The 27,895-nt window shown below is 35.3% G+C and overlaps 1 protein-coding gene across 1 annotated transcript in view; it reads right to left on the bottom strand.

Moving 5' to 3' along the window:
* The window catches only part of LOC121389103 (protein FAN-like), a 52,890-nt gene extending 25,556 nt beyond the window's left edge, over positions 1-27,334 (bottom strand). Inside the window, exons 1-17 of the mRNA XM_041520718.1 lie at positions 27,229-27,334; positions 23,970-24,068; positions 21,863-21,941; positions 21,152-21,207; positions 20,337-20,430; positions 19,442-19,555; positions 18,250-18,302; positions 16,540-16,672; positions 15,849-15,920; positions 14,891-14,999; positions 12,163-12,256; positions 10,878-10,960; positions 6,108-6,187; positions 4,601-4,691; positions 4,131-4,194; positions 680-782; positions 139-208 (exon numbers count right to left, since the gene is read on the bottom strand). Coding sequence (XP_041376652.1) covers positions 139-208; positions 680-782; positions 4,131-4,194; positions 4,601-4,691; positions 6,108-6,187; positions 10,878-10,960; positions 12,163-12,256; positions 14,891-14,999; positions 15,849-15,920; positions 16,540-16,672; positions 18,250-18,302; positions 19,442-19,555; positions 20,337-20,430; positions 21,152-21,207; positions 21,863-21,941; positions 23,970-24,068; positions 27,229-27,266 — 1,432 coding nt within the window. The 5' untranslated portion in view covers positions 27,267-27,334. The remainder of the gene's footprint in view (positions 1-138; positions 209-679; positions 783-4,130; positions 4,195-4,600; positions 4,692-6,107; positions 6,188-10,877; positions 10,961-12,162; positions 12,257-14,890; positions 15,000-15,848; positions 15,921-16,539; positions 16,673-18,249; positions 18,303-19,441; positions 19,556-20,336; positions 20,431-21,151; positions 21,208-21,862; positions 21,942-23,969; positions 24,069-27,228) is intronic.
* Positions 27,335-27,895: the final 561 nt, after the last annotated feature.

The following is a 27,895-nucleotide window of genomic DNA, read 5'->3' as shown; positions in this document are numbered from 1 at the left end:
TGGTTATCTCCTAAGTATGACATTAATTTTTGCTAATAATGCATTATAAATGAAAATTATAACAAGTCAACAGTCAACGTTAAATACTATTTCTTAGTTTTGATATATTAGAAAAGTATAAATATACAGAATACTCACATGATGCCCAAGGTGGCAATTCAACTGATCCAACGGGTTTACCATCGTTTTTAGCACCAAAATTAATTACCTAAAATTAATTTAATATAAAACAAACCAATTACTCATTGTTGTCCTAACAACACAAATACTTTTCCAGTTTTCTTTAACAATATCTTTTGTAACTGTGCATGACCTATTCTTTAAAACTTTAATGAGAGTAAAACAAAATAAAATTTGAATTGAATGTATGCATCACTAAATGTAATAATCTGTAGTGAAAAAAAAAAACGTGCAATATTTATATGTAAAATAGATGTGACTGTGTTCTTTGCAAATAATTCCCATCCCCAAAATAATCTTCAACCTTTTCCATCCCAAATGGGGTGTTGTTCTTTGGTTTGTTTCTCTGTTCACTTGTTTCGTTCATTTGTTCATTTAATAGATCATAAGTCAGTCAAATATATATTAAATGTAAATTAATCTGTTACATGTACTTTTTAATCCTTAGTGCTGAATGCCAAATTGTGTACTGAAAACAAATAAGCAGATTAATTCTTACTCCTTTATGTACAAGAAAGTCCCCATTTCCCTGGAAGAATTCTGGAATCAGCTCCTTGAAATCAGCTGCCCCCTTCAAGCAGTTTTGCCACGTGTCCTGAAGACTGAAAAGAAAGAGAACCACAGTACAAAGTTAAACCTGTCACAGAGAAAGGAAAGAAATCTTTCAGTAAAGTTTTTAAAGTACTGCTCCTTGGAGATCAACACAATTACTTTGACATTTGGTTTGGTCAGTAAGAGAGGAAAACTGCTGCCAAAACATAGGCTGTTGTTACCACACAGCAGCTAGGAAACTTTTAGATACAGATAGCGAGCAAATATAAGATGGGTGACATAGCCTTCACTATTACACCAATTTCACACAGACCAAGAGAGATGCATTCATTTTGTAGGTAGTACTAAACCAAATAACTTCCGGCTGGGTCAAAGTTCGAGGTGCACCGAACTTTTGATAGAGAAGTGAACACCACAAGTCCTGTGATTGGTTATAAATGCGAGTGTGTTGGTTGTAAAAAATAATAGTTTCATCTGGGTAAAAAAAATGTGCAATTTTATTTCATCTAGTACCAATGTGTCAAGTAGCCTTGTGCTTGAAACATGTATGGGGTACCTGTAAAAAAAAGTACTCAAATTTTGTGCGAAACTAGGGTAGTCATAGACGCTACCCGTTATCTCAGAAACGAGCAGCTTGACCCCCATTTTTTTCTGATTCACTTTAAGTGTAAGGGGTGGTAGTATTGATATCCGTGGCATTTATGTCGGTTGATACGTTGCAGGTAGGAGTTTTAGCCACATATGTTACTATTGTTGTCTATGGGATTTGATTTGGTAGTATACACCCTATAGCACATATTCAGTGCATAATAAAAAATATTATGATTTTGTCATTTTATTTAATTAAACTATACTGGTTGATTAATTAGCCATCACTCGATCATGCAAGTTCACAATGACCTTGACCGTGACAATAATCTCTGTACATGGCTCTGAATGGAGTTTGAATCAAAGTTAGCACTGAAGAAAAGTTGGTTTTTGGCCTATAATTCATACAGTAAAGATTTCAATAATTTCTTTTTACATGGTATTTGACTTGCCAAATACAACTGCTCTTAAATATGGTATTATATATAGGCAACCTGAAATAAGATTTTAATAGCAATTTATTTTTATATTAAAAATAGCATGTGGCAATAGTGGGTTAATGTCTTTAGTTTCCATTAACATTGTTAATTTTTTATGTATCAAATTCTGAAAACTCAAATTTGTAAAGAAGTTGATTTTTATTGTCATTTTGACATATTTATAGGGTGCTGAGTTATATTTTAGACAAATTTGTAGTTTTATGCAAAATTTAAAGTAAATTTGAAGAAAAACTTTACCAAAAACATAATTAAATTTGTTGTCACTATTGTCCCTTCTGTTCTTATTTGTACATAACAATAAGATTGTTAAACATATCCTTAGATCTCCTAATCATTTTTTCTTTCTTAATAATCACTTAGTTAGCTCTCATGAAAAGCATTTTGAGTTTATACTAGATTCAGAACCAATTTTTTCAGATTTGATTATCTGCCTTGGATTAAGTTGATAATTTATTTTATTGTTAAAGCTGTATTACCTAATGGTACTAGCTAAATAAAATGCTGGATTACAGATTGTAAGAATACATCTAATGTACATATTGTATTCATCCGGATTAGAAAATAATGCAAGAAAATAGATGTTCGGGTAATTTTGTCATTTAAAAATAGTTCTTTTCAGTAATTAATCAAAAATAAATGTGTTAAATCTGCATGATTATTCCAGATATCACAACTATTAAAACCTCCAACTACAGTAGGCTATAAATAAAATATAGTCAGGAATATTGGTGACTGCCAATAGTTTTGATGGTTCATTATGAAAATCAGCATGGCCGATAGATTTGAAATTCCCACACCTGGTAACTTGAAGACACCCACGCCCAGCATACAGGATTTCCTCCCAACACTAATGTTCAGGACATTAAGTCATTACTTCATACAGGTACAGTCATGTTTGTGTTTCCTTCCTCAGACAGTGTATTTTTTTAATACTGATATTTCTTTGATATGCCTGTTAAGGTCTTCATAATCTAGGGGTCAATCAAGTGCATGTGTTTTAATGGAATTCTTTAAAGGGGTAGAGGTACTCTGACTATCTTTGTTGTCTCTACATATATACCTGAGTACACACACCCAACTGAAAGTAAATATCTTCAGGAGTTTATTTTAAAACATTTTGTTGTTTAATATGACATATTGCATTTGTACAAAACTATATGCAATATATATGCTTTTTTAGGTGTACATTATATTAGGTTGCACTGTAGAAACAACAGTTTCAGTGAGGTTGTCAGTTTATGTCAGAATACACCAGATCCTGGTTGTCATAAAGACACATAGCTGGACACTTTTTGAAAAATGTATGTTATCAGTATAGGTAGTACTAAATCAAATAACTTCCGGCTGGGTCAAAGTTCGAGGTGCACCGAACTTTTGATAGAGAAGTGAACACCACAGGTCCTGTGATTAGTTATAAATGCGAGTGTGTTGGTTGTAAAAAATAATAGTTTCATCTGGGTAAAAAAAATGTGCAATTTTATTTCATCTAGTACCAATGTGTCAACATGTATGGGGTACCTGTAAAAAAAATGTGCAATTTTATTTCATCTAGTACCAATGTGAAACATGTATGGGGTACCTGCAAAAAAAAGTACTCGAATTTTGTGCGAAACTAGGGTAGTCATAGACGCTACCCGTTATCTCAGAAACGCAGCTTGACCCCCATTTTTTTCTGATTCACTTTAAGTGTAAGGGGTGGTAGTATTGATATCCGTGGCGTTTATGTCGGTTGATACGTTGCAGGTAGGAGTTTTAGCCACATATGTTACTATTGTCGTCTATGGGATTTGATTTGGTAGTATACACCCTGTAAGAGATGAAAGGAATGTTATTTGACCAACAATACATTTCACTGACACTGTTTTACGTTACTGATGGGTTCATACTTGTTAAACATTCAGTCAGGTTGATCAAATTTTCACTAACACTGTTTTATGTTAATGGTGGTTGGTGAACATACTTGTTAAACATTCGGTCAGGATGATCAGACTTTCACTGACACTGTTTTATGTTAATGGTGGTGTACATACTTGTTAAACATTCGGTCAGGATGATCAGACTTTCATTGACACTGTTTTATGTTAATGGTGGTGAACATACTTGTTAAACATTCAGTCAGGATGATCAGACTTTCATTGACACTGTTCTATGTTAATGATGGTGTACATACTTGTTAAACATTCGGTCAGGATGATCAGACTTTCATTGACACTGTTCTATGTTAATGGTGGTGTACATACTTGTTAAACATTCGGTCAGGATGATCAGACTTTCATTGACACTGTTTTATGTTAATGGTGGTGTACATACTTGTTAAACATTCGGTCAGGATGATCAAACTTTCCATTCTGCAGACAAAGGACATACTCAGGACCTTAAAAAAAGAGTAAAAACTGAGGCTTTCCATAGATTCATATATATATATATATATATATATATATATATATATATATATATATATAAAGTTATATTCTAGAGGTTACAATTGCCACAGCTTTTGCAGTGCTATCAAGAGATCAACAAAATAAGTTAATGATAATTCTGATGATCTAAGAGATACTGTTTATCATTGAGATACTCCATAAATGCATATCATGCATATACTACATACAGGTAGCTTAAACCATGTGTAATAATGTAAAGACTTTTTAAAATAAACATTAATTATATCATTATAATTATAGTTGGTTAAAACACTAGTTCTCTAGAGTATATTTCTTAGCGTACATGTATCATGCACACTGGTAGTTTAATTAAGGAAAACATATACTACCACTTACAGATTCTCGCCAGGTAGAAAAGGATGTGTCCTGGTGTAGAGTAATGAGATCCGTATAAAAACCGCGGCTCTGGCATGTCTTCAAACCGCTCCTGTGACAAGGTTTCTTATATTACTTGCAGTATACAAACAGTATTACACAAGCATGTGTATGTTATGCAATACATTAAACATGTTTGTCAAACTCCCTGAACCAAGAGTGAGGTCTATAAAAATGGATTAAAAATATATTTGACAAATTTAACACAGAGGAACTCCGGATGACTTAGAAAGTGGGTAATGGGTGATGGATAAGCTGATCACCTTAGACCAAGAATACAGAGAAATATAATTTAATAAAATATGTTACACCGGGTGTATCATGTCCATTGTCCAAACAAAAACTAAGATCCTGATGCACTTATATAGCTACAACTATTGGTCTAGAACATATAGGGCCAAATTTACAAAGCCTGTTTATGTCTCACATTAGTGCAGGAGTGCAGAAATGGAAAATATTTGACTAGTCCACCGAACAAGAACCAACTAAACTTTATTAGCCTGCCAAAATTTCTACTAGTCCGCCAGTCTATAGAACAATATATTATTAACAATATTATAATATACAGTGTTTTCACTTCAAATTATATATTGAGAAATATATTGACAAAACATGATTAAGAACATTTGGTAAGTGATCAACATCATGTGGCAAACCAAATCAAAAAGACAGGTAGACTGTCGGGCTGGTAGTTGCATTTTTTTAACTCGTATGTCAGAATTTTTACTTGCATCTGGCGAGCGGGCGAGTACTTTCTGCAGCCCTGCACTAGTGTTAACTACAAACATTTATAATAGTTAAACACCTGTGTTTAAGAAAACAAGCTTCATAAATTTGGCCCATACACACATGCAGTTTGTGAGAAATGGCTCTAAGCATGAAAACTTAATATTAGAGTTAAACACAAAGTCAACACCATCTCTACACTACTGCCTATATACATGTACCACCTAAATGTCACCTTTTGACCAAGTTTTTTCTCTAATCCTGAAGGCTTAAGACTAGTGAATAGCAAAACTGTTACTAAGGAGAAGCTGCCAACACAGAGGTGTATAATATCTTTACAGACACAGGTACACACATGCACATGTAAAATGAATGAATGAATGAACAAACAAACAAACGAATGAACGAACGAACAAACAAATAAAAACAAACAAATAAACAAATTAACGAACAAACAAATGAATGAAAATTTAACAACATTCTAGCACAAATTACAAAAAACATACTGATTGTCAAACAATAGTGAATTATGTTAAAACATACAAAATTGTCTCGTTTAAAAAACAAAAAAGACGTATACTGGTAGTACATATACATATGTATCTGTCAAAGATTAGTATTTGTTATAAAAAAAAATTAAAACAATATACCGGTACAAAAAATACTACAGAAAGCAAATTTTTAAAAATAAAAGAAAAAAGGACCTACATGTATTTGTCGTTACTGTATTGGTCATATGTACCTTAATCCGGTCCAGTCTCTCTGGATTTAATGCTCCAATGGGTTTGCTGAGGTCTCGATATACAGACTCATCTTCAAGATCTGTGTCATTCAAAACATAAGATAATCCTCAAATTAAAATTTCTAGGTTTTTGTTTAAATGTAACAGAATTTATTTCAATATTCAGAACTTTACACATAATATCTTCTTGGACATGTACAATGTAGGTTACTAACAATTCCAAGTTTTTATGGTCATTCCAGTATTTGTGTATCACTCAGAATAGTCATTCCAGTATTTGTGTATCACTCAGAATAGTCATTCCAGTATTTGTATACATGTACACTCAAAATAGCTTTATTTGTGGAAGATGTACACACATGGTGAGTTTTTATGGTCATTCCAGTATTTGTATACACTTAAAATAGTTTTATTTGTTTAAGATGTACACACATGGTAAGATTTTATGGTCATTCCAATATTTGTATACACTTAAAATAGTTTTGTTTGTGTAACATGTACACACATGGTGAGATTTTAGAAGATACTGGTTTGTTCCAATAGAATTCCAGAGCATGTACTGCAAAAAATACCCAGCTTATGGAAGAAGACAGAATACCTGGCCACAACCAAAACCAATCAGATAAAAACAATGGGGCCAAAGAGAGGACTTATTGTTGACTGCCGAGTTCTTTGAATGTGACATAGACTGTCAAGAAATCAAAGATTGGGAAGAAACCAAAGTTGATCTGAACTTAAATATTATAAATATACTGGAGATTATTGCATTAAATATTTTTTAAATATTGTCAATGGCACTAACTCTGTTATGTTTCAAAATCCATGAGGTTGGGTTTTTTCATGCAAAGCTTGCACAATAAATTTCAGATTTGTTGTCAAGTGTAAGGTTTTTCTCTGCCTCTGAGAAGCTTTTTAACACGAATAAAGTTCAAATATCTTAGTATTTTAACAGAAAACCTTAGCCTGAACACCACCATTAATTACTCCATGCAATTTAATATAATTTCTATGTCAGAATACAGGCTGTGAAAAATACACGTGACCAATATCAAGAAAGCTATGTAACTGATAATTTTAGGGAGTACTATTTCATGACAACTACCTTGCAAAATATAAACATAGGTTGACAACGGAGATTTTCACTTAGTTACCCTTATGCCAGAGTACCACCTCATTTTTCAGTATACCACTTGCATAGCTGTTATAATAATGAGTATAATTATAATAAGTAACTTGAAACAAAAAGTTTGTTTAAATAATACAGAGATCAACCTACTTGTAATCATGAAAAAAGATTTCAAAAGGCATTTCAGAATTAAAAAAAAAAAATTTGATGAACTATTTCCTAAACCAGATTATATTAAGCTGCTACAACAAGTAACAACATGGCAAATGGTTGTGTGGTATCTTTACAAACCTCAAAAACCATTAATTTTGCAGCTATAAATATTAAAAATATACTCAAACACAGTTTTGTCCCTTTAAGATGTGTGTTACAGTAAGGTGGTGTAAATAGTTATTCGTATTACAAAATTAAAAGTGACTAAACTGAAAACTACAGCAGCTAACAGTATAAATGGGTTGATCCAATCTGACTGAACTGTGATTTTACCGGGTACCGCTCTCCCATGTAGAAGATCTCTGAGAGCACAGGGCCGTAGCTAGCATTTGGGGTGGGGGTGGGGGGTGGGGGTGGGGGGGCAGGGGGGGGGGTAGATGAATTCTTAGAATGAATGGGCATGGAAGGTGCAAGACACTGGAAATTTTAAAATCTAAAGGCTCTGAAACACCATTTTGCAGTCATACATACTTATAAGCCTTTATAAAAAAATTATTTATGTTTCTATTATTTTTACAGGCCCTGAAGCAGATTTGACATGAACCAACCACATTTCATGTTAAGATGGTGACAGGTCTATGTTAAGTGTGTTTCGATTGGTTGAATGATAAGGTCATCTGGATGGAGGACACAGATCTACTAACAAGGATGTCAAAGTCGGCATGAACAATGAAATCTGATTTCAGTCAGGTTGAGATTTACTATTTCAGTAGCCGGATTGTTTATACCATCAAGAGCATATTGCAAACAACTGCACACGAAAAGCAGAATTAAAAACAAAAGACAAAAAAAGAAAAGGAAAATGATAAACATGCAGTAATCCACTGTTACTAGTAAGTTCAGTCACAATGACGAAATAAGCAGCAGACAAAAGTGACACATTAAAAGAATTAATAGGTGACACTACAGGCCCGTACGCAGGATTTTTAATGGGGTGGGTGGGCGGGGAATTCCTATTGATGTGACCAACAACTGCAAAAACAAACTCCAACAAAAAAACATTTACTTAACCTTACCTAAATTTTATAGAAAAAAATGATAATCTTTGTTAATTTAGAGGGGTGCAAACGCACTCATCATACACACACCCCGGCGTACAGGCCTGCACTAACAGTTAAACTTGTTTATGAAAACACCTCTGTTTAACAGCTATATGCCTTAAGAGGCCATCTTCATACCAATGAACGGCTACATGACACAAACTGACCTGTATTATGCAACCAACAGGCTTCACTGAAGTTTTAAGTTACGGTTAATGACATAAGTTTTAAATTGGTGAGGCAAGTAAAAACTATGGATTATACCTTTCAAGAATTCTGTGGAATTAAATGTCTCACCTACCATAAATTGTTTTGGTGCACTGTGATGAACAGACATAGGTGCAACTATAAACCAAGTTTCATTGACCTAAGACTTAGTTTGTGAGAAACTGATCTAAATGTGAAATTTTAACTTTAACCTTTAACGCAAAATATGATACTGCCACCATTATCCAAAAAATAACACCAATATTTCACAGTTTTACTTTGTGAAGGTGAGACAAAAATCACCACAAGCATAGCAATGGAAAAACTTGATCATTTTAGCATAAAGAAGATTGTATGTAAAAAATTATGTTATACTTGATCTAAAATGTGTCACTTACTTTAAGATCAGGTTGCCTACTGCTGGAGTGAACCGATAATCAGGAATGACTCACCTAACTCTGATGACGCTGGAGTGAACCGATAATTGGGAATAACTCACCTAACTCTAATGACGCTGGAGTTAATCAATAATCAGGAATGACTCACCTAACTCTGGTGATGCTGGAGTGAACTGATAATCAGGAATGACTCACCTAACTCTGATGATGCTGGAGTGAACCGATAATCAGAAATGACTCACCTAACTGTGATGAAGCTGGAGTGAACCGATAATCAGGAATGACTCACCTAACTCTGATGACGCTGGAGTGAACTGATAATCAGGAATGACTCACCTAACTCTGATGACGCTGGAGTGAACCCTGCTAATCAGGAATGACTCACCTAACTCTTGTGACATTGGCGTGAACCGATAATCAGGAATGATTCACCTAACTCTGATGATGCTGGAGTGAACTGATAATCAGGAATGACTCACCTAACTCTGATGAAGCTGGAGTGAACCGATAATCAGGAATGACTCACCTAACTGATGACACTGGAGTGAACTGATAATCAGGAATGACTCACCTAACTCTGATGATGCTGAAGTGAACCGCTAATCAGGAATGACTCACCTAACTCTGATGATGCTGGAGTGAACCCCGCTAATCAGGAATGACTCACCTAACTCTGATGACGCTGGAGTGAACCGATAATCAGGAATGACTCACCTAACTCTTGTGACGTTGGAGTGAACCGATAATCAGGAATGACTCACCTAACTCTGATGACGCTGGAGTGAACCGATAATCAGGAATGACTCACCTAACTCTGATGACACTGGAGTGAACCGATAATCAGAAATGACTCACCTAACTCTGATGACTGGCTGAACCGGAGTGACCCGCTAATCAGGAATGACTCACCTAACTCTGATGTGACGTTGGACCCCGCTAATGAATGACTCACCTAACTCTTGTGACCGATAATCAGGAATGATTCACCTAACTCTGATGACGCTGGAGTGAACCGATAATCAGGAATGACTCACCTAACTCTGATGACACTGGAGTGAAATGATAATCAGGAATGACTCACCTAACTCTGATGACGCTGGAGTGAACCGCTAATCAGGAATGACTCACCTAACTCTGATGACGCTGGAGTGAACCGATAATCAGGAATGACTCACCTAACTCTGATGAAGCTGGAGTGAACCGATAATCAGGAATGACTCACCTAACTGATGACGCTGGAGTAAACTGATAATCAGGAATGACTCACCTAACTCTGATGACGCTGAAGTGAACCGCTAATCAGGAATGACTCACCTAACTCTGATGATGCTGGAGTGAACCCCGCTAATCAGGAATGACTCACCTAACTCTTGTGACGTTGGAGTGAACCGATAATCAGGAATGACTCACCTAACTCTGATGACGCTGGAGTGAACCGCTAATCAGGAATGATTCACCTAACTCTTGTGACACTGGAGTGAACTGATAATCGGGAATGACTCACCTAACTCTGATGATGCTGGAGTGAACCCCGCTAATTAGGAATGACTCACCTAACTCTTGTGACTTTGGAGTGAACCGATAATCAGGAATGATTCACCTAACTCTGATGACGCTGGAGTGAACCGATAATCAGGAATGACTCACCTAACTCTGATGACGCTGGAGTGAACTGATAATCAGGAATGACTCACCTAACTCTGATGAAGCTGGAGTGAACCGATAATCAGGAATGACTCACCTAACTGATGACGCTGGAGTGAACTGATAATCAGGAATGACTCACCTAACTCTGATGACGTGTAGTCAGAGATAATCCACGGCAGCACGGGATACTGAGTGAGGTCATTGAAACTACGATCAGCAAGACTGCAAAAGAAGAAGAAGAAGTTTGTTTTGTTTAACGATACCACTAGAGCACATTAATTTATTAACCATCGGCTATTGGATGTCAAACATTTGGTAAATCTAAGTCTTAGAGAGGAAACTCGCTACATTTTTCCATTAGTAGCAAGGGATATTTTATATGCACCATCCCACAGACAGGATGGCACATACCACAACCTTTGATATACCAGTCGTGGTGCACTGGCTGGAATGAGAAATAGCCCAATGGGACCACCGATGGAGATCGATCCCAAACCAACTATGCATCAAGCGAGTGCTTTGCCACTAGGCTATGTCCCTCCCCACCTGCAAAACACAGTATCACATTAGACTGGGGCCTCCATAGTCCAAAATATTGTACTCAAGTACTCGAGGGTCAAACTCGACCTGGACTGAGTACCCAACACTTACACTAGATGTAATGAGACTAAGGAACAAAGTAAAATAGCACTATGCATCTTAATTAGAGTGCTTAACATGGATGTCAAATCATGCCATTGTATTGCATTCCACACACAACACAACTTTTGTTTTCCCTCCATGTCTAATAGCCTTTATAATGTAACCAGTGGGAAGCATATGGCAAAGTGACATGAAATGTCTTTTAATTAAATGAGAGTGCTCTTCCTTGCACGGGTACTCGAGTACTCGTGGAGACCCTACATTAGACATGCTTACACAGTCACGGTTCAAGCACAGTTCTCATGGACAGAAACATTCAACTCCTCATCAGTTATTAGTCTTAGAGCAAGCCATAGCAGAATCTATAGATACTGACATCTTAGACTTGAAAAATAATCAACTACCAAGGCTCAGTCTGAATCTTGTCTCCTGTGAATTTTCTTTTTTCTTTTAGTTAAATTGGTGAAATTGTGAGCATGATTCAAATACAGAGACATGAATAATATTCATTTAAAACAGTTAAACAAAAACCACTGACAATCAAATGACAAAGAGAAAAACAAGAAATTAAAGTCAAAGAACTGTATACTTGATCCAAAACTGTTGTGGCTAATACAACAAGCTTTTGATTGGATGATGGAAGATTCAGATGAAGGGTAAACTACACCTAGTCAAGTAGTCAGTGGTGTGGAGAGAAGATTAATTAAATGAACATGTGCACTATCAAAAACAAATTATTAAATGAATCTGTTATGAGTAACCCCATGGCTATGATGACTCACCTGTTAAGATACATGAGATATTCAAAATTTGATATGTGACCACTCAGCCATTGCAAGGTCATATCTTCTTGACCACTATCATCCAGATCAATTTCTGAAAATATAACAAACTAATGAAATAATAAACAAACCAGACATCATTTCAAAGATCTTATTATAAATGCTGCACAAACATTTTTAACAGTATGGTACATGGTTTAATCTGAACACACTCACACAAACACCTGATACATATAAATCTGCTATATAATATTATAATGATTTATTCAAAATCAAAGTTGTTGAAATTATACTGAATAAATTAAAAACTGAACTTTATTTTCACTGCTGATGTAACATTTAATACAGATATACAAATATCATGAATCCCTTGTATCATAAAAACTAATAATTACATACATTGCACACTGACAGCTTTTTTTGTTTGTTTTTTTAACGACACCACCTAGAGCACATTGATTTATTAATCATCGGCTATTGGTAATTTTCACATTTAGTCTTACAGAGGAAGCCCACTACATTTTTATATTAGTAGCAAGGGACCTTTTACATGCACAATCCCACAGACAGGATAGCACATACCACAGCCTTTGATATATCAGTCACAGTGCACTGGCTGGGACGGGAAATAGCCCAATGAGAATCAATCCCAGACTGACTGCGCATCAAGCAAACACTTTACCACCGGGCTACACCTCGCTACCGCACACCGACAGATGAATGGACAGATGAACAGATGGATGGACAGATGGACAGATGAATGGATAGATGGACAGATGGATGGACAGATGGACAGATGGATGGATAGATGGACAGATGGATGAACAGATGGACAGATGGATGGATAGATGGACAGATGAATGGATAGATGAACAGATGAATGGACAGATGGACAGATGAATGGACAGATGGACAGATGAATGGATAGATGGACAGATGGATGGACAGATGAATGGATAGATGGACAGATGGATGGACAGATGGACAGATGGATGGACAGATGGACAGATGGATGGATAGATGGACAGATGAATGGACAGATGGACAGATGGATGGACAGATGGACAGATGGATGGATAGATGGACAGATGAATGGATAGATGGACAGATGGATGAACAGATGGACAGATGGATGGATAGATGGACAGATGAATGGATAGATGGACAGATGGATGAACAGATGGACAGATGGATGGATAGATGGACAGATGAATGGATAGATGGACAGATGGATGAACAGATGGACAGATGGATGGATAGATGGACAGATGAATGGATAGATGGACAGATGGATGAACAGATGGACAGATGGATGGATAGATGGACAGATGAATGGATAGATGGACAGATGGATGGATAGATGGACAGATGAATGGATAGATGGACAGATGGATGGACAGATGGACAGATGGATGGACAGATGGACAGATGAATGGATAGATGGACAGATGGATGGATAGATGGACAGATGAATGGATAGATGGACAGATGGATGGACAGATGGACAGATGGATGGACAGATGGATGGATAGATGGACAGATGAATGGATAGATGGACAGATGGATGGACAGATGGACAGATGGATGGACAGATGGACAGATGGATGGATAGATGGACAGATGAATGGATAGATGGACAGATGAATGGATAGATGGACAGATGGATGGACAGATGGACAGATGGATGGACAGATGGACAGATGGATGGATAGATGGACAGATGGATGGATAGATGGACAGATGGATGGACAGATGGACAGATGGATGGATAGATGGATGGATAGATGGACAGATGGATGGACAGATGGACAGATGGACAGATGGATGGATAGATGGATGGATAGATGGACAGATGGACAGATGGATGGATGGACAGATGAATGGATAGATGAACAGATGGATGGACAGATGGACAGATGGACAGATGAATGGATAGATGGACAGATGGATCGATAGATGGACAGATGGATCGATAGATGGACAGATGAATGGATAGATGGACAGATGGATGGACAGATGGACAGATGGATGGACAGATGGACAGATGGATGGACAGATGGACAGATGAATGGAGAGATGGACAGATGGACGGATAGATGGACAGATGGACGGATAGATGGACAGATGAATGGATAGATGGACAGATGGATGGATAGATGGACAGATGGATGGACAGATGGACAGATGGATGGACAGATAAACAGATGGATGGACAGATGGATGGACAGATGGACAGATGAATGGACAGATGGACAGATGAATGGACAGATGGACAGATGAATGGACAGATGGACAGATGAATGGACAGATGGACAGATGAATGGAGAGATGGACAGATGGATGGATAGATGGACAGATGAATGGATAGATGGACAGATGGATCGATAGATGGACAGATGGATCGATAGATGGACAGATGGATGGATAGATGGACAGATGGATGGATAGATGGACAGATGAATGGATAGATGGATAGATGGACAGATGGATGGATAGATGGATAGATGGACAGATGGATGGATAGATGGACAGATGGACAGATGGATGGATAGATGGACAGATGAATGGATAGATGGATAGATGGACAGATGAATGGATAGATGGACAGACAGATGAACAAATGAGCAGATAAATGGACAGACAAAATGAATAAAAGAAAGGTTGACAGACAGATCTTTAGATATTTCATTTACTGTCATGCTTTTGTAGCTAGTGAGTGTGAACAAACCTGACTGTTTGAGTATTAAATCATAAAGTTCGTTCCTGGCATCCACCGTCTTGAGAGAAAGATACAGATGAGTGACAGGTGCATTGGGCTTGCAGTAGATTTCTAAACCCTGTAAACAAGAAACCAAAGTCACAAACTCAGTAGATTTCTAAACCCTGTAAACAAGAAAACAAAGTCACAAACTCAGTAGATTTCAAAACCCTGTAAACAAGAAAACTGAGTCACAAACGCAGTAGATTTCTAAACCCTGTAAACAAGAAAACATAGTCACAAACTCAGTAGATTTCTAAACCCTGTAAACAAGAAAACAAAGTCATAAACTCAGTAGATTTCTAAACCCTGTAAACAAGAAATCAAAGTCACAAACGCAGTAGATTTCTAAACCCTGTAAACAAGAACACAAAGTCACTATCTAAGTAGACTTCTAAACCCTGTAAACAAGAACACAAAGTCACAAATTAAGTAGACTTCTAAACCCTGTAAACAAGAACACAAAGTCACAAATTCAGTAGATTTCTAAACCCTTTAAACAAAGTCACAAATTTGGATGTTACAGGTATACTGAGAATGTATAGATTCAATGGAAATCTGTCAACATGGATTTGATTGAAAACATATTTTATTGTATAAAAAAGTAACGAATCGGGCACAAGTTTGACAACGTACAAGGCCCTTTTCTATATACATACAATATACATGTCAACACAGATGCCTGACTCTGTCAATGCTGAAAGAAATGTAACCCCATTATGTCACGTTCCATAATAAACTGGCAATGGCTGCCAAGGAATAAATAACCCTCCCAAACAATCAAACAAGTTTTTACTATAATCATTTAAATTTTATTTAATAAACTGTTTATTTGCTAACTCATAAAACGTAACATAAATGAATTTGTCCCCTTCAAAACTGCATTACAATGATTTAATGGGAGATGAAATATTGGTATGATGTATACCTGTTCTCGAAGGAGAAACCTTCTCCGAATCATTCTTCTGATATCTTTCAAGCGAATCTTCAAAACCGGCCACTGAAATAATAACATGATATAAATCAGAAATACATCAGAACTAGCCAAAAGCCATGGTATGTGCTTTCCCGTCTGTGGGAAAGTGCATACAAAAGATCCCTTGCTACATTAGGAAAAATGTAGTAGGATTCTTCTGATGACTATGAGTCAGAATTACCAAATATTTGACATCCAATAGCCGATGATTAATTAATCCAGTTGCTCTAATGGTGTCGTTAAACAAAACAACTTTTTTTTTTTTTTTAACTGTCATGATATAACTAGTCTGTCCCATCCTCCTATAAAAATGTTTTTGTAACTGATTTCAGTTTGGTTTGACGTAAAAAGACAAGTGAAAGTGTTTTGGAAATAACAAAAATATACTATTTTTGTGTGCAATTTTAAAAACAATGAGCTCAGAAATAAATAATTTATAGTAAATGCCATAGTATGAAAAAATTTGTTCCCTGTGGGACGGACTCTAGCTCAGCTTGTAACTGTTGTTAAATATTGGAAATATAGGACTCTAGGTGTCACATAGAACTTACTCAGTAAATTAAAAAAATTGGAATTGTATTGATGACGTAATATTACTGAATGGTTCACATATAATCATGTTGATGTTATGTATGGTACTCACCCTGTCGATATTGTTAAATGGCTGGAAGTATAACCTTGATGATGTCAACATGATTCTGCCTGGATTTGTCAACAGTGGAGTGATACGATCGCCAGAACTTTCAAGAACTATTTCTTCATATAGATCCTCTAGCCTGAAATTAAAAGAAAAAAGAATGACATTCTAAAATATCACATTTCAACTTTAAATACGTACTCAATAATAAGATGACCTTTATCAGAAATAATTGGCATAGATATAATGAAGTTAATGTTTTACTAATCTGATTGAGGATAATTTTCACTCCAAACAGGGCTTCTTAACAGGGGTAATATTGTAAAGTATGTATCTGCATGCTGGCCAGTGTGAGGAAATGTCTAAATAAAATATATCTTGTTACTAATAAGGAAGGAAGGAAATGTTTTATTTAACAACGCACTCAACACATTTTATTTACGTTTATATGGCATCAGACATATGGTTATGGACCACACAGATATGAGAGAGGAAACCCGTTGTCGCCACTTCATGGGCTACTCTTTTCGATTAGCAGCAAAGGATATTTTATATGCACCATCCCACAGACAGGATAGTACATATCATGGCCTTTGTTACACTAGTTGTGGAGCACTGGCTGGAACGAGAAATAGCCCAATGGGTCCACCGACGGGGATCGATCCTATGTTACTAATAAAGAAAACAAGAACTCTGCAGAATTAAATTTCTCTCATCCTCTGGTATATGGGACAGAGCTATTCCATGAAAGAAAGCTATGTAAAAAATTTCTATCCTACAAGGGATATCACACGCTTGTATTTAACACGACATCGTTGGTAATATAAGATGTCATATTAATGTGAGATGGTGACGTGAGGTCATTAGACAGTTTTAAATTAATATTTTGTTATTAAAACCTTCATCTTGTTAATTTGTAGTGTTAAATTTTATTTAAAACATGAAACAAAGACGGAAAATATGATAGTATAGTTTATGTATGATAAAATGGTCAAATAAAAAAGTTACTTGTTCAGCCATCTTTGTCTGTCTGTGTAAAATAATGGTTTACTGACTGAATGAATGAGAGAAAACGACTCCATCATTTGCGGTCATGTGGGATAGAAAAAGTACATCGTCGGTGGTGAAAATTTCGACCATGGAACTCAGCAAGCCTTGTCCCAGGTCGAAATTTCCACCACCGACGGTGTACTTTTTCTATCCCCAATGACCACATATGATGGAGTCTTATAATCTATCCTATCTCAAACATATTTGGTGCACAGCGATGAACATCCACATGCAACTATAAACAACATTTCATTGATCTAGGTCTTATAGTGTGTGAGAAACTGATTTAAATGCTTGACTTTCAATGTTTAAACTTCAACGTAAAAGTTGACACTGTTGCCTCAGTCATTGGAAAAGTAATACCTTTATCTCACCTGTTTACTTTGTAAAGATAAGACAAAAAAGATTCAGATCAATCTATTCAAAGTGATAGAAAGAAAGAAATGTTTTATTTAACGATGCACTCAAAACATTTTATTTACGGTTATATGGCGTCAGACATATGGTTAAGGACCACACAGATATAGAGAGAGGAAACTCACTGTCACCACTTCATGGGCTACTCTTTTCGATTAGCAGCAAGGGATTTTTTATATGCACCATCCCACAGACAGGGTAGTACATATCACGGCCTTTGATATACCACCCAAAAAAAGAAATTCTTACCAGCTTGTATTAAATTTCACTCTAGACTGACGTGACAGCACTATAGCATTTATCTGTGGATAAAGATGGAGTACATATGTGAAAGGGAAACCAAACATTTACATGAATCTGTCAACGGTACACATATTTCATAATTATATCACTTTCTCATGACATATGTGTGTTATTATATTACCAAGATATGAACAAATATTGGTAAGCAATGTAAAATGGTAAAACAATAATTACAAAATTTTGATTTAAATAAATAGAGGCTATTTCATGGGGGTTTTTTAATACGATTTTTATTTCAGTGAGTGATGTGTGAAAACCACATTTTCACGAATTGCGAAGCAATGAGTGAAAATATGGTTTTCACACATCACGAGTTGACATAAAAAAATCGTATTCGGGAAAACACCATGAAATGGTCTATTTATTATATACAGATTTCCTAATTTTTGACAATATCTTTCGCTTTTTGGTAATATCTTTCGCTTATCCTATTGAAAACACGTAACGTCATGATATATTTCTTCCTATGGAACTTTGCCAGAATATTTACTTGACCATAGACTTTTAAAAAGAAATTTGAATAAAAATTATCTTTATTAACATTTATTTAACAATACTGCGGTGCAAACATACCTGACAACGCGATCCTCTACAAACTCCCACAAAAAAAATGAGTCGAACACCATTAAATTCTTACATTTACACTCGATGACACTACATTGTGTCATCATTATGCAGCTTCGTATTCAATTCGTTTTAGATATTTTATCGTAATTGCACTTCGTATCCCTTTTTTTTTATAGGTACAGTTGTTTAAATTACATTTTTTATTTTTTACATTCGGTCAGATGCATTGGCAATCATCAAATTTAAATACGAAGAAACAAGACAAAGGGAGATAATTTAATCATGCACTTTTACAAAAAAGTAAATACGATTTCTATATTTTCACTGTAGCTAAAATACAGTGAAAATATGACTTTTCACCGGATATGACTTTTATGGTTTCCGTAGATCTATATATTTCATTGCTATGTATATAATAAAGCAAGATATTCATCATTATATTAAGCTTGTAAAACTGATGTCAAGACATTTGATATATGCTGATTATTCTCAGTATTTTTTTTTCTTTTCACATCTTTTCTTTTAACATATCACATGTGATTGGTCTGTATAGGAAGCTTGATTAACATACCATGTGTAATTGGTCAGCTGGAGGAAGAGTAGAAGCTCGCTGCAGCTGACAGAACAAGGGGAGACAATCATCGAGAGCAGCATAATTCAATGAGAACTTGTACTCAGCAGTTTCCTACAGATAAAAAGAGACATTCCAGAATTAGGTCATATAATTTAAAATAAACTGGCTTAATACAGCATAAAAACGACCAATACCTGACATGGCATGCTTACAGAATAGCGTGCTTGTCTGCATTCAGAAGAATGTGAAGTCAGTCTTCTGAATGAAATATCAATTCAGACAAGTGAATACCAACAAAATTAATCATTATCACAAACATGTAATGTCCATCAGAGGAATTACTTTTATTCAAGGGGAAAAATGAAAATTTAAAATAAATGTCTTATCTTGAGAAAACAAGCATTATGAGAGTACTACTAAAGCAATACATGTCCCCTACCAAACTCAAATGTGTTTCATATCTCCTAAATTCAAGGACCATACTTTTGTGAAAAGTGGGTAAATTACCATAAAAGTTGATCAGCAACAGTACATGATAAAGGTACCGGTATATGCAAAATTTCATCTCAATATTTTCAGGCATTGCCAAACAAAAGTCTGGAAAACAAACTTTTATATCTCCTACGTTCAAGGGCCATAACTTCATCGAAAATAGGTAAATCGCCATGAAAGTCAAATTTGATCTGTAACAGTACATGATAAAGCTATATACAAAATTTCAGGTCAATATCTCAAGGCTTTCTAAAAAAAACATCTGAAAAACTATATGTGGGACGGACGGACGAACAGACAGACAGACATATGGACAGACAGCCAGAAAGACAAAGATAAAACCTATAGTCCTCTCTGGTTGGACTGGTAGGGGACTAATAAATGCCATGCTGAAACTTACCCTTTTGAAGACAAATGGAGCAATGATATTCTTTTCTTTCATCTCAACAGCTTGTTCAGACACCACTTTCATAACCTTGCCTTTGACGCCAAGTCTAAAACAACACACAACATTTCCAGAATAGGCACTTCATGATAAACCTACCTCAAATATGAGGCCTTGCTAGGTTTGTTGCTTTCAGATTTTTAAAATAACAAGAGATAGAGAGAAAGTCGCAGTCAGACTTAGTCTGACTTCTGATGAAAAAAAAAGAAATAACCAGCTAAAGAAATGAAACGCAAAACAAAAATTGTGTAAACTCAATAATAACGCATCTTAAACAATCCACTAGATATGTGCCGAAAGATACAAACACTCTGTTTGTGATTAGTTGCACAGACTGAAGGACAGATGTATATATAGTTCATATAATATTAATAGACTTATAAAAGCTCAATGCCACCGGCCTCGGTGGTGTCATGGTTCAGCCCATCTACATTCTCTTCTTTCTCACTAATCACTAACCACTAACAACTAACCCAATGTCTTGGACAGACAGCCCAGATAGCTGAAGTGTGTGCCCAGGATAACATGCTTGAACCTTAACTGGATATAAGCATGAAAATAAGTTCAAGTGGGAAAAAAATTAGACTGTTAAAATGAATGAATGAATGAATGAATGAATGAATGAATGAATGAATGAATGCATGAATGAATGAATGTTTAATGACACGCCAGCACAAAATACACATTGGCTACTGCAGGAGTCAGAAAAGGTAAGTATATTGAAAATTAAAATGAAATGTTATCCATTATTGATCAAATGTAAATCTCACTTTGAAAAAAGTCCTCCTGACCACTCATCAATAGTTTCGACACATTTCATTGGAAACTGTCCAAAGAAATAATGTTATATTAGAAAGCAGTCACCAGTAACATGATAAATAATTGTTAAAATAACTGTAGAAATAAATATTCAAATGACTAGACAAATAAACGTCTAAATAACCAGGGAAACAAATATTGAAATTATTAAAGAAACAAATATTTAAATAATTAAAGAAACAAGAGAAATAGATGTTCAAATAACTACACTTCTAAAGAGATATTCAAATAACTTGGGAAATAGATGTTCAAAATAACTACAAAAATTAACATCTATACATGTATTCACATTGCTTAAACTTAACCAATACATAATACATATACCGATATTTAGAATATGGTTATCAAATTAACCATCTGGGTGGTATGTTAGATCAATTATTTGGTCATCATTTTATTTTCTAAATATTATTTTGAAGTATAAAGGAAGAAAACAAAGATGTTATGAGTAAAGAAAGAATGAAATTGAATTTAAAACGTTTTTAAAAATTGTAACTTAAAATACATTTATAATTGTAATTAAAAAACAATTTCAAAGGTGATGTTCAACAAGGGATATTGTGTAGATAAATGCAAGAACAAATGGTATAATTAACAGAAGGTTAAAAAAAGAGTAGAAATCATCACAGTCAAAAATCTTTCCTTTTGGTAAATATACTCACCTTCAGTATTGGAAACTGAACTTCCTTCGGTACGAACACAATGGACTTTGAGCACATCTTGAGATGTCCCCTTTGTTTTCTGATAACAAACATATATATCTGCTACATTAGACACAATGGGTAATCACTCATTTTCAAATTTTCACCATGCATTACATTTAATTGAAAAACTACTATTCTGAGGGAAACTGGGAAAAGCATCAAATCAGACTGAGTTATCTTATTAATTTAGCCACGTCAGATTTTAATATCTTCATTTGCATCTTAATGAATGAATGAATGAATGAATGTTTGTTTAACGATACCCCAGCACAAAAAATACATATCGGCTATTGGGTGTCACAGTTGGTGATTTGCATCTTAAATGCATACATACATATATATCAATAATATTTTGGTGGGGATTGTGTTTTCACCATCTTGCATTGCGAAATATATCTTATTACATAATTTGTTTACATACACAACGATAAAAAACAGAAAGGAATGTTTGTTTAACAAATCATCAGCACATTTTAAATTTTAGGCTAATTTTTAGAAAGATAAATAAATTTGTTTAATCACCTCTCAACACATTTTATAACACAGCCATTTAATGTCTTAACAAATGGTTATTTTGACACTTAAACCAGATAGAGAGGAAACCTGCTATCACCACAAAACCTATCAAATATCAGCAAAGAATATATGCATATACAGCGAAACTCCTCTAAACTGGATGCGCTCGGGACAAAAGAAAAGTCCAGTTTTAAGAGGTATCTGGTTCACAGAGGTTCTCTTCTGAACAGATATTAAAAAATGGACCATGAAAAACATCCGGTTTTGAGTGAATTCCGGTTTACAGAGGGTCCGATTTTGAAAGGTTTCACTATACCTACATGAGAGTACTCACAGACCATGGCCTTTGACATAACCTGGGGTGCAGAAAGTACTCGCCTGCTCGCCAAATGTGAGTCAAAATTCTGACATACTAATTAAAAAATGCAACTACAAAAAAAAAATACATTTTTTTTTTTTTAAATGCAACTACAAGTCCAAGTCCGTAAGGTTTTTTTTTTTTTTTGGGGGGGGGGGGGGGGGGCATCGACTTCAAATCAGCTATGCCATAATTCTAAACCATTCAAACAAACGGTTCAGAATTATGACGGAATACATGACAATACATGTACCAAACTGACAATAGACGACTTCGGAGTTCATAACTTGTGCAAGTGCGAAATTCTGGAAACAGAGCTAGTCAAAGTTCAATACTTCCTAAAAATGGCTTGTTTACGTTGAAACTATGTTGCCAGTGTGTTTTGAATAGATTGTACTGTTAAATACTTGCGAGATGGAACTTGAATTTTGTAAATCTATATGAAAGAAATGTGAAAAACTGTGCCTTTACCACAGTAGTTCTAAATTTATTGTTTTGTCAATCACAGTTTGGAGCCATGTGATGTTGATCACTTACCTTAGCCTATCAAGTGTCCTTAATAATGTTTTTGTCGAAATTTATATCATTTGAAGTGAAGACAGTGTATATTATAATATTGTTAAACAATAATATATTGTTCATAGGCAAGCAGAAATTCTGGCGGGCTAGTAATTTTTTTATTCATTGTGGTCCGGCAAGCTACTGAAATATTTTCCATATTTGCACCCCTGCATAACAGTAGTAAGGTACTCGTTAGAATATTAAAAAATCAGTAGGCTGAAAGGAGTAGGGGGATCAATCATACAACCCTTCACTCCACAAGTGAGCGAGCACGCTACTATTGAGCTACATGATCCACCATACATGGACATAAAAAATATAAAAATTCAACAAAAAAACCCACATAATCATTAGCATAAAAATAATACAACCCTTCACTCCACAGGTGAGCAAGCATGCTACCACTGTGCTACATCATCCATCATACATGTATATGAAAAAAACTAAAAATTAAAAACAAAAAACCACATAATCATTAGCATAAAATTAAAAAAGGAAAGGAATGATAGCCCAGGACATTTTAAACTATTAGATGAAGCTGCAGAAGACTATAAGCCAACTAATATAAATAAACAAGATAAGCACAGAGTTAATGGTTCGAGGATACTGGCACTCAACCGTGACACTCACTTTCTAATGGCGTCATCCTCTGACAGTCCACATGGATAGTAAAAAACACTGAAATCTTCAAAGTAGATTTCTCCAGGCTCCAAAAGCAAAAGTGAAAATCTGAAAGAAAAAAAAAAGAGAGCAGAATGCCGTAATTTGTATATGCACATGTATGTATTGCACATTTAGTATTAATTAACAAGTTTAATAAATCAGGTAACATTTAATTTATAAACCATCATAACACAAACAGCAGGTAAAATTCCATTGAGTGCAAATGACATATTAAATATGTGGTGTCAGCTATTGTGGATACATGTGCTTTGTATTAGTGAGGTTCCAATCATCAATTAAAAAAAATTGTTTTATTTAATGACACCACTAGAGTACATTGATTTATTAATCATCGGCTATCGCATGTCAAATATTTCGTAATATTTGGTAGTCTTAGAGAGGAAACCCACTACATTTTTCCATTAGTAGCAAGGGATCTTTTATATGCACCATCCCACTGACATGATAGTACATACCATGGTCTTTGATATACCAGTCATGGTGCACTGGCTGGAACAAGAAATAGCCCAATGGGCCCACCAACAGGGATTGATCCCAACCTGACCGCACAACAAGTGAGTGCTTTACCACTGGGCTCCTCAATTATATCATCAAAAATTCATCGCTTTAGCTCTACAGATGTGATGATCTATTATAAAAATCCATAACTGATTGTGTGGGAAAATATTAAATGTACTTGTTCCCCCAGTTAAGATGCTAGAATTGATACAGATATGTTTTGGTTCATCTCTATTTTCATGTGTACATATAGAAAAAAGATCAAGGTAATCTGTAGCAATCTGTAGGGTTTCTCCTGGTGAACACGACAATAGGTCTATCATGGTCCGTACAATCCAAATGCTTGCTATGTTCACATCAATCTAACCGACTGTGTAATCGAAAGTTGTTTGGTTGGTGCAAATCAATTATAACCAATGATTGATGATGAAATTCCAACCGATTCCAAACACAACTTGCACATAATGTCTACCTGTCATTCTTTCATGGTAAAAAAAATGAAAATGGTTTTCATGCGTACATGATGTCATTTTCTCTGGTTATACTCAATGCTGAATCATGGTCTCAACTGGGATTTTCCCACATTTTAAAACCAATTCACCTCCTACTGCTTGTTTGCATTCATATAGTCACTACACACTACAGGAAGAAACCTGACAGCACCCCTTTTCAGTAATGTTCCAGCTAAATATGTATGTGCTGACGGGTTTCTTCATGTAGTGTGCGTATTAATGGTTACTATGTGAAATATTTGTTATCGGCGAACTCGAAAATTATTAATGTAAATTATTGTTGCTTTAAAGCGGAAATCTGTCTACTGTGTGGTAGTCAGCCATTCTGTGTTTTTCGCTATAGAGATATCTCTGGCTGAGAGAGTGATTATAACCATCCAAATGTCCGTCTAAAGTCCAAACCAAATTGTTAACAACTACAATAAATTACTCTCCTACGTACCTATAATTACCATTTGATTTTCTCCATTTTTTTGTCCAAACATAAATTGTGAAAAAATTTTTTTTTTACATTGACATGGATTCCATATATTAGACTGAAACCATATCACCTATATCGACTTTAAGATGTCCTAGGACAAAACACATGCTTTTTTGTGGCACACTCTTTAAGAGAGGTGGAAGCCTCCTAAGTATGTGGCGTCATTAATCTGACGTCATGATGAGTGCACTATACCTTAGTGCATGTCATGACTTTGTTAGATTACATCATATTAATCCATCCCTCTTGAAGAGTATGAATCTATAAACAAGCAAAATGGCAGATGGCAGAAAGCTGAATGTATTTTGCCCTATGCCATCTTACCGAAGTCGTTATTCATATTGGTGACATCGTTACAGTCTTGTAAAGTCGTATGTGGAATCTGTGTCACTGTTAGGGGTGCAACGATACGGTCAAAACAGTATTGCGATATATTGCGATATAAGAAACTGTATTGCAATATGTATTGCAATACAGTTGATATTATTTAAATAAAATATTTTATGGGGTTTTTTTTTTTTTTTATAATGAAAACAGAAGGCATAACGTTTTAATGATCTTTATTAGTTTCAGTTGTCAGGCTAAATGTTTTAGGTCATATTTTAATTTTTTAACACAATACTAGTCTACTAGAACACTGGTGTGACGGTGTCAAACTATTTATAAATTGTCACATTCGGAAATCCTTACTATCGGACTTTTCCGTTGCTGCTCGCTTGACACGGAAATTTACGTATTGAGTCGCAATATTTCAGCAGATCGACCGAAACAGAGCCGAGGTATTTTGAACGATCGACCGAAGTATTCCGAGTTCAGTGAAAAAAAGCGAAGTGAGATTCTCATTTGTTGGTTTATTTCTTTGAAGATGATAGCCGTAGTCATATTCCAAAGTAAATGAACAATGAATGATAATGTGTAAGTAACAAAACATTTATTTGTAATTATCGTTAACTGGTTATTTTCATTGGACTTTTAACACGTTTTGTTTAGAAGTTAGAACCAAGTATAACCGACCTATCACTTTGTATGCCAACAAGTAAGCCGACTACTCTTGACGTGATTGTTACATTTCCTGTCATCACCAATTAATAAAATGATGTGTTTTTTGTTTGTTTGTTTGTTTGTTTGCCTATTTCAAGACAAATAAGATAAGGAAAAAAAATAGCGTATAAAAATCGCAATACGCAAAACTGTACCACGGTTCGTATAGAGCTGATCAATTATCGCGGTATACCGGTACACCGGTTTATCGTTGCAGCACTAGTCACTGTAATACTAATAGTTTTTTTCACGATTTGTATCTGGACAATTATTTGGGGGGATCTAACAGTAATTAATTCTAGTTGTTAACAATTTGGTTTGGACTTTAGCTCTTGAATGGCAGAGTTACAGTAATTGGGTTATCACTGTATCAGCTGTGTAGCAATGCCAGTGGACATGTATCGGTTTATATGTGCAGGTAGGTGACATTTGTATTGTTGTCAATTTCGATATTTAGTCCGTTTGATCAAGTCAACCTTTACAGTTTCGAAACTACAATACTCAAAGGTACTTTAAATTTTTGGTTATCATATCGAAAACACATGACGTCCGGATAACTATGTTACTATCCTTAACCGTAACCCTGACCTAAGCTAACCCAAACAAATATTTTTTAATTTTGTTGGGGACGGGGGATAAGGAAGTAGTATCGAATTTATGGTTGTACGCATACCTTTCTTGACCAAGGGTATCAGTTTCAAGAAAAGCCATGATCGTGCACAGAGCTTTCACAAACACAACACGCCCTTTTTTCCTCAATCAGTGATCGTTGATTAGAGTTACTTCTCTTGAAAGTGGAGTTAAAAGTAGAGTTGAAGTTCAAGTGCAAACCAATTAAAAGTTAGGCCAAAAGTATGAAAGTTATATTTTTGCGTCCGAACAATTTTAAAAACACATGAGGCTTTTTTCATTATTCATTATTCATTATTTTTATTGATCTATTATTTCCATAGTAGATTCAAGTCCAAATGAGATCTTTGACATGTTTGAAGGTGGACGTGCGAGAGCCGAAGTTTTGCATTGGTCTATTCGATGTGCTTGAAACAGAATGACCAATCACATCCTTCCACACATCAAGAGTTCGGCAATTCTCGTAGACATTACTACTATTGACAATACGATTTCAAAACTTGAATTTGTGTGATGATCATTAAGTGCCTTTTTTGTGCAAAAAAAATGAAACATTTTTTAAATAATGAACATTTTCAGCGGTACCTTTCACGGCATGCGGCAGTGGACGCAAATCTATAACTTTCATTCTCATGACCTTAAAGTTTGTTTTGTTTAATGACATCACTAAAGCACATTGTTTTATTAATCATCAGCTATTGAATGTCAAA

Source organism: Gigantopelta aegis, chromosome 14 (assembly GCF_016097555.1).
Source record: "Gigantopelta aegis isolate Gae_Host chromosome 14, Gae_host_genome, whole genome shotgun sequence".
Lineage (NCBI taxonomy): Eukaryota > Metazoa > Mollusca > Gastropoda > Neomphalida > Peltospiridae > Gigantopelta > Gigantopelta aegis.
Note: the sequence above shows the minus strand (reverse complement) of the source record. Positions and strands in the feature narration are given on the sequence as shown.